At 35.5% G+C, this 12,375-nt stretch overlaps 1 protein-coding gene across 11 annotated transcripts in view; it reads left to right on the forward strand.

Annotated features, from left to right (window-relative positions):
• The window catches only part of PDE1A (phosphodiesterase 1A), a 360,718-nt gene that overhangs the window by 261,827 nt on the left and 86,516 nt on the right, over window positions 1-12,375 (forward strand). For all 11 annotated transcript variants that reach the window (XR_003793876.1, XR_003793877.1, XR_003793874.1 and 8 more), the window contains one exon: window positions 7,486-7,586. Coding sequence is in view for 6 of the 11 variants with exons in the window: in XM_029224823.1 (XP_029080656.1) it covers window positions 7,486-7,586 (101 nt within the window). In the remaining 5 variants the exon portion in view is untranslated. The remainder of the gene's footprint in view (window positions 1-7,485; window positions 7,587-12,375) is intronic.

A 12,375-nucleotide genomic window follows, 5' to 3' on the forward strand; every position in this document is an offset into this window, starting at 1 on the left:
CGTAGGTATCAACCCCCAGAAAAGTGACCTAGAGAAAAATTCTTTGGAATAAAAGTTAGTTGTAGTGCTCTCCCCTCCTTTCATCACCCAAGCTGAGCTCAGTAGCTTTTTCTCTTTTACATGTTTGCATTGCTAATTACAATCAAATCCTAATAGGGATTTTTGGAAATTATTCGTTTGGATTTTTCCGAATTCTTCTTCCTTCTCTTTGTATTTGAACGAATCAGTTGATGAGTGAATAAATGGTTCAGCAGTGCAAATCCTGGGACAAAAATGAGTAGATGTTGGGAAGTCTGGGACTGCCTAGAATTTCTATAGTGTCTTAGAGCATAGGATTACTTCCAAGGGATAAAAAGGGACGGGAAATCCTTCCTTCTGAAGGTTCCAAACTGGGATGGGTTCAAAAGGGTATGAGCCATGTGAGATCCCCAGAATCTGAGTACATTTTTGATTTCTCATGTATCAACCTAGGCTGAAGCAGTACCATAAAATGCATATAAGTAGAATGGTCCACCAAACCTCATAATTTACATTGCCTACCTGTTTAGATTTCAAAAGTCACATTCTTTTTATTGGTAAGTCTCATTGGCATTCAGATCTGTGTAACTAGTACTCCTCCATATCTCTTCATTCTGCCCCAGAGACTGTGTTCCTTACCTGGTCCCACACAAAGCCCTTAGGGCCACAGTATAGAGTCCTGAAGATCTTGAAAACTTGTAGCAGGTACATGATTCTCCAAGTTTATTGTATACAGATGATAATTGTTTACATTTTCCCCCAGAATCCAGTGTGTGGTTTCCTACACATAAGATCCCTTTGCTATGATTCATCCAAAGGTGTCTCACGTGATGAATGAAAAAATTATGTATTTTACTTCTCCATCTTTTTTGCCTCCCAAATGCTGCAGATCCATCAATGCCTTGGGCTCAGATTCCACTCCTGCCCCGTGTTCCAATTATCTGTTTTCTCCAAAACAAACTACTCTAAACTCAGTGACTTAAAACAATAATTTGTCATTGTTTCTCATGGGTGTCTGTAGTTAGAAGGGTCCCAACTAGAAGGTTCTCATTTGGGGTCTCTTGTGTGATTGTGACCAGCTAGCAACTATGGTCAAAGACATCTGAGGACATCACTGGGCAAGACATCCACAGTGGTTGACTCACATGGCTGGCAGTTGATAATGGCTAATAGCTGGGAGCTCAGCTGGGATTTTAATGAAGAATTTTCTTCAAATATCACTACCAATTCAATAGAAATATGCATTATATGGGCAGGATCACTAAGTAATTATAGCCTGCTTTGGAGTTAATGCCTACTATGGGGAGGTAAAAATCTCAAAAACCTTCACTGATGCATGACTCTCTTGTGGCCTTCTAGAAGGCTGAATTATATGTGATGTTAACCTTATACCTTTGTTTTCTTTTTTTAAGATGTAAATGTGGCTATCACCCAGTTAAGATATAAATGTGCCCATCGAGCCAAATCAAATGCAGTCATGGCTGAACTTGGTCCTTGGTTGAAATTTACTCACCATTCATTCCAGGAGTCTGATTTGACATTTAAAGGGAGGGAGTAGAACTTAGCAATAATAAGTAGAAACTCAAACTTTCAAAGATATAGCTTCGAAATATTGTAAGCTTTTTTAAAGTAGTGTATAATTTTCTATCTGTTTCTCTTTCTAGCATGTGTGCGTGTGCACACACACATACACACAAATTATTTTAAAGCTCTGTTGGTTTAATAAGTCTTCATTGTCAGAGCTGTTTCTTGAACTCTGTGTTTTCATTTGGTTTGATATACATGGCAATTAGTGTGAAGAGCAAAGTGCCTCCTGACAGCTGCAAATGCTGTTAACGCTTGAAAAAGTTGCTTTAACATCTTCCTGGTTAGATTTGCTTTTCCTTTCTAAGGCCTTGGAATTAAATCTGATTGTGAGGTGGTTTTCATTTCAAGTGTTTGGCATTTCCTCTTCCCTGAATTCTGTGGCTTTGAAAAATTAACTGAAAAATGAAATATTTAAGTGTTAGTCTGAAACAGAAACTGTACTAATTAAGTTTCCTCAGAACAAAATGGAGTGGAAAAGTAATGCCTACTTTGGTATAAAAAAAACTGTGCTTTAATTATGAAGTACAACCAGAAGATATATGCCATTTCAGGCTGTTAGGAAACCAGGATTTTGTTTTGAAATACATTTTTGCTTAAGTACCACAAGTGTAAAGGGAACCAAATAAAAGACTCCTAGTTCAGCTTCAGAACCTCTGTTCTGAAGGTGACATTGAACAGATGAGGGATGCTATATTGGTGGGTAAATAGAGAAATGCAAATCTGCAATGTGCATTTACCCTCAGACTTGCAAGGAAGGCTTGTTCCAGGATGTAACAAGCCATTCCAACTTCTCTGGAAAACTGGGGAAATCTGGCCCAGCCTGGCATGACTCTTAGAAAGCTAAAGTTGTTAGTAAAGATCACATAGTCACTTTTTGAGATATATAACTTCACTCTACTTTAGCAGGTTTGGTTTAGAAACATTTCTAAATTTATTCATCCTTTACCAAAAAAAGTGTCGGTGGACTCTTCACTTATCCCTTAGTTTGGCCATTACAAAAATAGTCGGGTGGGAGACTGTCAGTGTTGTCCAGGATTGGGAAAGTATATTTAAACTAATGAGAAATTTTATGATTGATGATGAAAGGAAAGGCAAAATGAATTTTCAGTTTATTGACTATTTTGTCAAAACTATGTTCATTGCCAGCTTGAGGGTTTTTTGCAAGTTATTTTAATAAGCTTTTCTTTAGATTAAAAAAATGGTAGTAGGAGAGTATTAGTTTTCATACATATGAATGTGTTGGTTCTTTGAAACAAAAAACAAAGCATTACAGAAATATTCATTTAACTGAAACCCCTAGGCTTTGATATGGAGAAGACAGGGTCACTTACTTTAGTGTTTTAGTCATCTCCTGCTGTTTCAAGATGGTCTTATCAACATGACATTTATGGAGCACTCCAGTAGCAGCCCAGCACTGTCAGATAACTAGTGCAGCCTGTCACCTGCAAAATGTTCGCAGGACCATTGCCTGAAAGGGATTGGGATGAAACCATTGTCCTTCAGTTTGTTAATGTCATATTGGGACACTCTCAGGCCTGGGAGTAGGCAGTGCAGAGAGGATGCCAGGACGCCCTCTGTCTCCCTCTCTCTCCTTTTGTCACTTAATTAATTTGTAGCCACATGTAGTGCCACGGTGATAGGGGTGTGTGGTAGCTCGATCCATTTGCTAAAGAGCAAATGCTTCACCGAATGCTGCCAAGCCACTTCCAAATGTCTTTTTGAATATGAAATCATCTGAGGGCCTTGGCAAGGGAACACTTGTATTTGAGGGCTCCTGGCACTGTGTTCCCTCTAACACTGAGAGTGGAAGAAAAAGAGATAACTTGAAAACTATTCCTTTGGAACTTGTAGTCCACTGACTACACCCAGAAATAGCCCCTCACACTCTGAAATTACTTAATTTTTCTCCAATCTACAGAAATTCGCCACTATGTCTCTGTTCTGCAAACTACATGGAAATTCTGTTCTTGTAAATGGCTTCCAATACAACAGTGTTTGGAAGAGTGGGAAGAGTGTGGGCTTTCAAGGCAAGCAAACACAGATTTAAAACCCTACTTCCCCACTTCCTAGCTCACTTGCTCTCCATATCTGTTCCCTTGTCACTAAAATGTGGTTAATAATACCAACTACCTTGTAGTACAACAGTGAGGAGTAATGATATCATATGTGTAATCCTAACCTAGTTCCTGAAACATAATAGCTATTAGTAAAAATTATTAGTAATTTATATATTATATATTAACTTATGTGTATTATATGTTAATATTATTATACTCACTTTCCATATTGAGTAAGTTATAGCAAAGTACTTCAGTCTATTCAAAGGGATAGAGAAAAAAAGGTCCAACCCTACCTATCATGTAAGCTAAAGGGGTTGTTAATTACGCCCTTTTAGACACACTGGCATCTAATATGTCAATGTGATTTTCTGACCTAAAATTCTCCCAGGCCTATACATATACACATATACATTCTCTATCATACACACACACACACACACACACACACACAAACACACACACATTAAATAATTCAGATATGAAAATTACATCCTAAGTCTTAAAGCTTTGTTAGCTTCTCTACCTATCAGTATATTTAGTTAAATTATCTAGAAATTCTGCTTTTGAAATCTTAGAAGAATGTATTCAGCATATTACCACCCTGGAATAATGAAGGCTATTGTCATCCATAGAAGGAAGGAATATTGTGATCTGTGGAAAGAACAGAAATTTTGGAATCAGATTTTAGTTTGAATTCCTGCTCTGCCACTTGAGAGCTATGTGACCTTTGGCAGGTTGATTCAATTCTTTAGGATTCAGCTGTGTTATTTGCCAAATAAGATTTAAAACATTTACCTAGTAAATGGTAAATAGGGTGATTATAAAAGTTAAATGAAACCATCTACCTAAAAAGTCCAGTTAAGGTTAGTTCTTTCTCCTTTCTTTCCATCAACATTGTACATGCTATTAATGGAAGTCAATGCCTCTCTCTGGTATAATTTGAGGACTGCGCTTTTTACAGCAAGTCTACCTGAGCAATTCTCTAGGCAAAATGCAGTTTAGATGAAGCACAGTGTCTACACTGCTCATGACTCTTCATTTTAACCCTTTATTTCTGCCCATTAAGAATCAGAAGAACTTAGGTTATGTACTGACCACTGTTCTAGTTGGGAAGAATGATATGATTCAGACTTATTCTCTCTGACTTGTCATCATGAGTAATTTACAAAACTCATGAATTTAAGCAACCATTTTCTGAGTTAGAATTCTCATTCAACACCAGTGTAAAATGAATTGTCAACTAAGGACATAAAAATCAGCCCCCAATTCTACTTTCACTAATATGAAATAGATGTATTTTTCAATTAAGTGTGAATGTTCAATGTTTCTCTCTTCCCAAACTAGTTTATAATGTAAACTTAATTGTTAAGACTATACTGTGGCAATAAGTAAGATGAATTGATGAAGGAAGTACTATTTATAGGAGGCAGAGATTAATGAGACTAAAAACAGGAAGCATGTATAATCAATTTTGAAAGTTAGAAAGATAATAATTTTAAATACTTATGAGATAATCTATAATTAAAATTCAGCTCTTATTTCCTAATTTAATTATTTTTACAATTGCGCTTCATATTCTATATTATCATAGTAGATATAGAATATTGCTTTTTAAAAATCACAGGTAAGTCTGTAAATCTTAAATATAACTAATAGGAAATACTTAAGAAAATAGGTGATTTTTTTTCTAATAACAATTTTCTTTATTAAAACAATGGATTTCTGGGGTTACAAAATCTGGTTTAACTTCAATTGCTATTCAGTTCATGGTGTTTAATTCCACAGTCTCAGTGGGGACATTGGAGGCTCAGTCCCAGCTCAGCCTCTAATACAGACCTTTAATGAGGTAATTTCCTTCCTTTTAATGACTCACAATTAAATGCACCTATAAACACAGTGCAGCTAGTTATATGAACTCTCCTTAGTTCTAAAAATTATTTCTGCTTCAGTCATCCAACTGTGAGGCATTTATTCTTGAATTGCAATCACTAAAGATATGTTAGCTCATTATTATTTTCCAGATTCAATACCTTAAACAATGTATTTAAAGTAATAAGTTCAGTAAAATGCCATTTATTCTGTATTTTACTGTATATTAAGACTTGTAATAGGCACAGCACATACATCAACTTTAAATTTCTTTTAAAGTCCACAGGGGAATGATCACTAATTTTATTTTCATGGAAACTGTGCCTGAGAGGGTAAATAGCTTATTTGCCTGAGGATTAACAAGACTTAAAATCAGGATGCTCTGATTCCACAGTCTCTTTCCACTATTCCCAATTAACTCCTCCAAATGCAAAACTAGTGAAATTCAATTCAACAGACAAATGCCAAGTTCCTACTATGTGCCAAATACCGTGATGGGTTTTATGAAAGGAGCAAAGATGAATAAGACTGTGCCTTTAGCAATCATGAGACTCAACAGTGTCACCTCCACTGTTAGACCCATGGACCTACAGTGGCTTCCTGTTGCCTTTTATTCAAAATCGTAATTCATCAGCTCTAATCAAGGTAGCTTATCAATTCTTTCCCATACTCCACCTTCAATCTCACTTCACTTGACTCTCCAACACAATTGTACTATTAGCAATTCAATTACCGTACAGGCCTCTGTAGTATCATTCCATATTTACTCTTTCTATTTAGAATCTCTCTGTTTCCAACCTTGCATTTAGCTACCAATCTTTGTCCATCCTTCTTCCAAGATCCACTGCCACCAAATAGGTGTCCTATCTGCCCTTCTATTCTGTGAGTTTTCATCAAGTATGCATCTACTTTATATTCTTCTGCTGCTTTGTGCAAGGTCTTTGTTTCAAGTATATGGCATAAAACCACTAAGAGCAAGTTCCACATCACTTTGGATCCTCTATTCTTACCATCAAGTACCACCTACTTACAGCGCTCTCCAATAGAACTTCCTGTGGTGATGCAAATATTTTGTATCTGTACTGTTCTATAAGATAACCACTTACCACTATTGAGCAGTTGAAATGTGGCTACTGCAACTGAAAAAGTGAACTTAATTTTATTTATTTTTAAATAGTCATATGTGATTATCATATTGAACAATGCAGTTAAAGTGTTATGCAAAATGTGAATAATGAATAAACTATCAAATTACCTAAATGGACTTATAACAGTAGAGAAATTTTATTAAAACCATCCAATTGATAACAACAACAAAAAAATCAATGTATATGAAGCAGTGCTCTGGATTTTACGTGAAAGCATTTATTCTTTCATTGCTATTCAGTTTAATTGTATAGTCAAAGAATATATGTATCATGAAGAACAAACTTGATAAATTCTTGGAATCTCTTCTAAATCTCTAAATATAAAAACTAAGTTCAGTTTCTCTAATGACCAAAGTGAATATTTTCAACTCACAGGTGGAAAATTTTCTAATAGTAGGGTCTTCTACAAAAGTTGTGCTAAAAGACATTTTAGTGTTGTATGGGTTATGTGTTAAAAATCACTAAACTGAAATGATTTCATGAGATCCCAAATTGGTAAGGCTGTAAATTCAAAATCCATTTAGAGTTCACCTTTTAAATCATAGAAAATTACTTCTTTTCCAATTAACAAGGAAAATTATAATGTCTGAATTTTTAACTTAACAAGCCATGAAACAATCATCAGCCTCATGAAGAATCCGTTAAGCGCAATTAATGGAGGTAAAATAGGGGGAAATTATTTAAAATTCATAGAACAGTTTTATATATAGATTTATACTGTGTGCAATGAAAATATTTATTTTTTAGAAAGACAACATTGACTCTGCTTTTTGATATGATGGAATCTTTGTTTAATTTAATAGCACTGGCTCACTGAACTGGAAATTTTAGCAATGGTCTTTGCTGCTGCCATTCATGATTATGAGCATACGGGAACTACAAACAATTTTCATATTCAGACAAGGTAAGTTAGATAAAGGATTAACTTTTCTAAGTTAAAACTTGAAATTTATTTTTCTGAATATTACTTATTTTTAAGAGGATTTCAGAATAGTAATGAAGATGTCTAATAAGAATGGATTTTAGCAAAATGCCTTAAGCTTGAAACACCTCAGTCAGCAATTCTTATTTATCAAGAATCTTGTATTTTGGTGACATATTTAGCAATTTAAAGAACATAAAAATGTATAAGATAATTTTTCTTTGCCCAGAACTTGCACTAAACTATCACACAAGTCAGACATTTATTCACTGGGACAAACCTTACCATATTATTGTTCACGGCATCAGTCTGGTGTCATTATATATTTGAAAGTAATGAAGTTCCGCTTCTGAAAAAAAATCTAAAGATCAAATAAATCTTATTTCCAGGTTAGCATGCAATATTAAATTTAAATTAATTAGAAAATTGGATTTTTAATTATGGTGATAATGGCAATTATTAGAATCAAAATACCAGAGTAGAGGTGCATTAGTCTGTTACGAATGTTATATAATACTACAGATTGGGTGGTTTAAATAACAGACATTTTCTCACAGTTATGAAGACTGGACATGCAAGATCAAAGTGTTAGCAAGTTTGGTTTCTTCTGAGGTCTCTCCCCTTGGCTTGCAGATGGCTGACTTCTTGCTGTGCCCTCACATGACCTTTTTTCTGTGCTTGAACATACGTCAGGGTCTCTTCCTCTTCTTATAAGACATCAGTCATATTGGATTAGGGCCCACCCTTTGACCTCTTTTAACATTAATTATCTCTTTAAAGGCCTTATCTCCAAATACGTCACATTCTAAGATACTGGGGTTAGGACCATAAACATATAAATTTGGGGGAACACGATTCAGTCCATAATAGAAGGGGGCTCTAACCTCTTTTTGGCTGAAAAGAGATTTCAGTACCTGGGAAACAGAATTTGGTTTAAGACCCATCAGGATCCAATTCACTTGTTTACATAGGATCCTGAATTTCTATGTCTTTCACTAGTCAGAGATGTTTAAGATGGAGATGTAAGTCGAGAGACTGGTTTCTTTCTGGAACTACTGTAGCGCTCTCTATTCTTGTTGAGGGAAGACTAAACCCAGTTATTTTTTGTTTGTTCATTTTTTTAAATTAATAGACTTTATTCCTTAGAGTAGATTTAGGTTTACATAAAAATTGAACAGAAAGTACAGAGTTTCCACATACTCCTTCCCCAACCCCACATTTTCCCCTAGTGTTAACATCTTACATCAGGTGTGGTACATTTGTTACAATCGATGAACCAATATTGATACATTATTATTAGCTAAAATCTATAGCCTGCATTTTGGTTTACTGTTTGTGTTATACATTTTATGGGCTTTACAAATGTATAATGCCATGTATCCACCATTATAGTATCATCCACAATAGTTTCACTGCCCTAAAAAGTCCCCTGAGCTTCATCTTTTCATTCCTCCCTCCCTCCTTCCCCCTTTACCCATGGCAATCACTGATCTTAAGATCTCTAGTTTTGCCTTTTCCAAAATGTCATGTATTCGAAATCATGCAGTATGAAGCCTTTTCAAACTGGCTTCTTCCACTTAACAATATGCATTTAAGGTTCCTCTATGTCTTTTCATGACTTGATAGCTCATTTCTTTTTACTGCTGAATAATATTCCATTGCATGGATGTACCAGAGTTCACGTATTCTACTATTGAAGGATGCCTTGGTTTCCTCCAAATTTTGGCATTTATGAAAAAGCTGCCATAAATGTTCATGTGCAGGTTTTTGTGTGGTCTGTTCATTTGTATTTTAAGAGCAATAGTTCTAAAAATTGATTTTCCAGCTATAGGAATTTGTTGTTTTGATGTGGGGAGCATGGAACATTTTATTAAAATACTGAACATTTTAGGGCTTCCCTGGTGGCGCAGTGGTTGAGGGTCCACCTGCCGATGCAGGGGATGCAGGTTCGTGCCCCGGTCCGGGAGGATCCCACATGCCGCGGAGCAGCTGGGACCGTGAGCCATGGCCGCTGAGCCTGCGCGTCCGGAGCCTGTGCTCCGCAACGGGAGAGGCCACATTAGTGAGAGGCCCACGTACCGCAAAAAAAAAAAAAAAAAAATACAGAACATTTTAGAGCTTCAAGGGATCCTACAGTGACTGAGGTCCACATTATAGATCATATGGTCTAAGCCTCACAGTCTAAGAAAAGAAAACAAAGATCTTAATAGGTGAAATTACCTAACTATATGCACACAGTCAGCTGATGGCAATAGCAGGGTTGAGAAGCTGAGATGAGGGACACTTACTCTCAATCCAGTCTATTTACATAACTCTGCTCCCATGGGCAGAGACAGACATATAACAGTCAATTTTTACAGCCTTAAATGGATGGACTTGAAAATTATGGCTCCTTGACAGAGACAGAGGGAGAGTTGAAATTCAAACAACGAAATGTTGGGGAAAGCATTCTGTCTATCCCTAGAGTCTCCCAGATTGACAGAGCATAAAGTGAAAAGGAAGACCTTGAAGTCTGGTTGTACAGCAGGGGTGTTATTAACCTACACTTTTGTAGAGTATAGAGATATCCTGTTTTCATTTGTGTTAAACATCAAAGGAAAGGTAAACTATGCAGATCATTTTTGCTTAGCAAAGGCTCTTCTATATCCACCAAATTCATAATAAGTGGGATTTTAATTAAAGTCAGCTCATTACTGAGCCAGGCCCAGTGTAGGACCACAGTTTTAGGAATTGGAAAAGGGAGCAAGTGATTTGCTTCCAATAAATATTTCTTGCTCTTTCTATTTTGAAAAGTAAAGGCAATGGACTGACCTCCAGCAGCAATATTAAATTATCACTTCTAGATTTCTCCTTTTTCCATTGATTTACAACTGGATGAAGAGTCCTAATCTACTTATACTTTAGACTGCAGAGAAGGAAAAGGAGATGGAGAAAAGGAGGAGGAGAAAGAGCAGAGAGAGGAGGAGGATGAAGAACACACTTTTTACCATTTTATATTAAGAAGCTCTGTATAAACGCTGGGGAAGGTCTATTATTTTACTTATTTTCTTATATATTGTCTATCAGGATCAATTATTTAATAGATTAATTCTACAAGAACTTGAACATTTTATGAACAAAAAAGTTGTAATGATCACAAATGCAACAATATGATGTGCTTTTTGAAATTATTGGCTTCACATTTTGTCCAAGTATATATTGGTTTTATGTTACTGATATCAATAATTCTATCGTATTTTATATTATTCATTGTTACTTGGATTTAGAGTTGCTTTTCTAATATGGAAACCTACTTACTGGATAATGAAAAATGACTGAAAAATAATTTAAAACATAGTGCAAGGCTAGATTTGAGTTCAATGCAAACATTATAATTCATACAATCCTTGAAAGTGTAAATAAATAGAAATAATTTCCTCTTTGTGAAAAGAAAATGCCAAGCTACATGTAACCATGGACACTGGGTATTGCTTAGAATCTTGTTCTTTCCATAGCAGTCAAAGATTATCTCAAGCATTAAGACCATTCTGTATTCTCAGCGTCCTTTTGGATTTATGAGACAAAATCACACATAATTTGCTACAATTAAATCTGGTTAAAAAACACATCTTTGCTTGTTGCTGAGAGAAAGAAATAGTGATACTTAGATCCACATCATGCAATAACCCTGGCAAAACTACCATGGCTAGATTTGAGATTGTATGATACAAAATATGTGATTTGCAAATCACAGTTTTCCCCATGATCTCAGCAAATTTCTGGAGATACTTGGACAAGATCTATTTAATTTTCTCTCAAACAAGGATTGCATGTATGCTCTCCTAGTTCAGTTTTTTGTGTATCGAGCTATGATTATTGCTAATAAAATTTTTAGGCCAAGGCTGGGATGATTAAAAGAAAGTCTATTTTGGGGTTATATGCTATTAGCTAACTACATATGTTATTCTACTTTTATGATAGTGCTAGGAACAAAAGAGGAAGTAATTATTCCACTGCCTAATAGGTCATTTCCCCTATATTGGATTAATAATCAAGCTTGGTTTATCCACCAGACTATTGATACAGATCTCAAATAGGTTGCTTGCTACAGAAGCCAGATTTCTTAGTTCTTTCTTTTATTTGTCATTGTCTACTCTTCGGTAAACTTTCAGTGCTAAGGTCAGTGCTAGATCACTACCCACTGAAAAGCCTGAAATAGTCTTAGTGAGACATTTTTAGTGCTGACAGAATATGTGTCTACAGGAGAAAGGAAAGGTGAGAGGAGTGTGTTGTGTGTTGGTGTAAGTGGTAGCAAAATTGTTACACGTTTCACCTTGACTTTCCTTTGGTGCTATTTTTACTGCCTACCTACAAGTTGCCAAATTATTTGCATGGGACACTGCAATGAACATAGTAGCTCTGCTTCCATTCCACACTTGCAAAATGATCTGGCAATTTAAGGGGATAGAGGAAGAAGAAGCAAGGGCTCAATTATACAGATTTGAGAACACTTGGAATATTTCACACTTTATGCTAGAATACCAATTTCAATAGTGCAACTTAAGTACTTTATTTGATGATCAAACGATATAAAAATACAAACAGGTGAGAAATAAAAGCCTTCCCTTAATGAATTCATCATTTTAAAATATAATGCCCATTATAAATTGGTGGTGAAACATACATTTTAAGTTTTGCTTTACAAAATGGTTTCCCCAGTTTAACGGTAGAGGACCTATAATACTCAAATCGAATTACAGCATTATAAGAGAAAAAAATAGAATCATAAATA

This window comes from Monodon monoceros, unplaced genomic scaffold (assembly GCF_005190385.1).
Source record: "Monodon monoceros isolate NGI ecotype Baffin Bay Population unplaced genomic scaffold, NGI_Narwhal_1 Super_Scaffold_16, whole genome shotgun sequence".
Lineage (NCBI taxonomy): Eukaryota > Metazoa > Chordata > Mammalia > Artiodactyla > Monodontidae > Monodon > Monodon monoceros.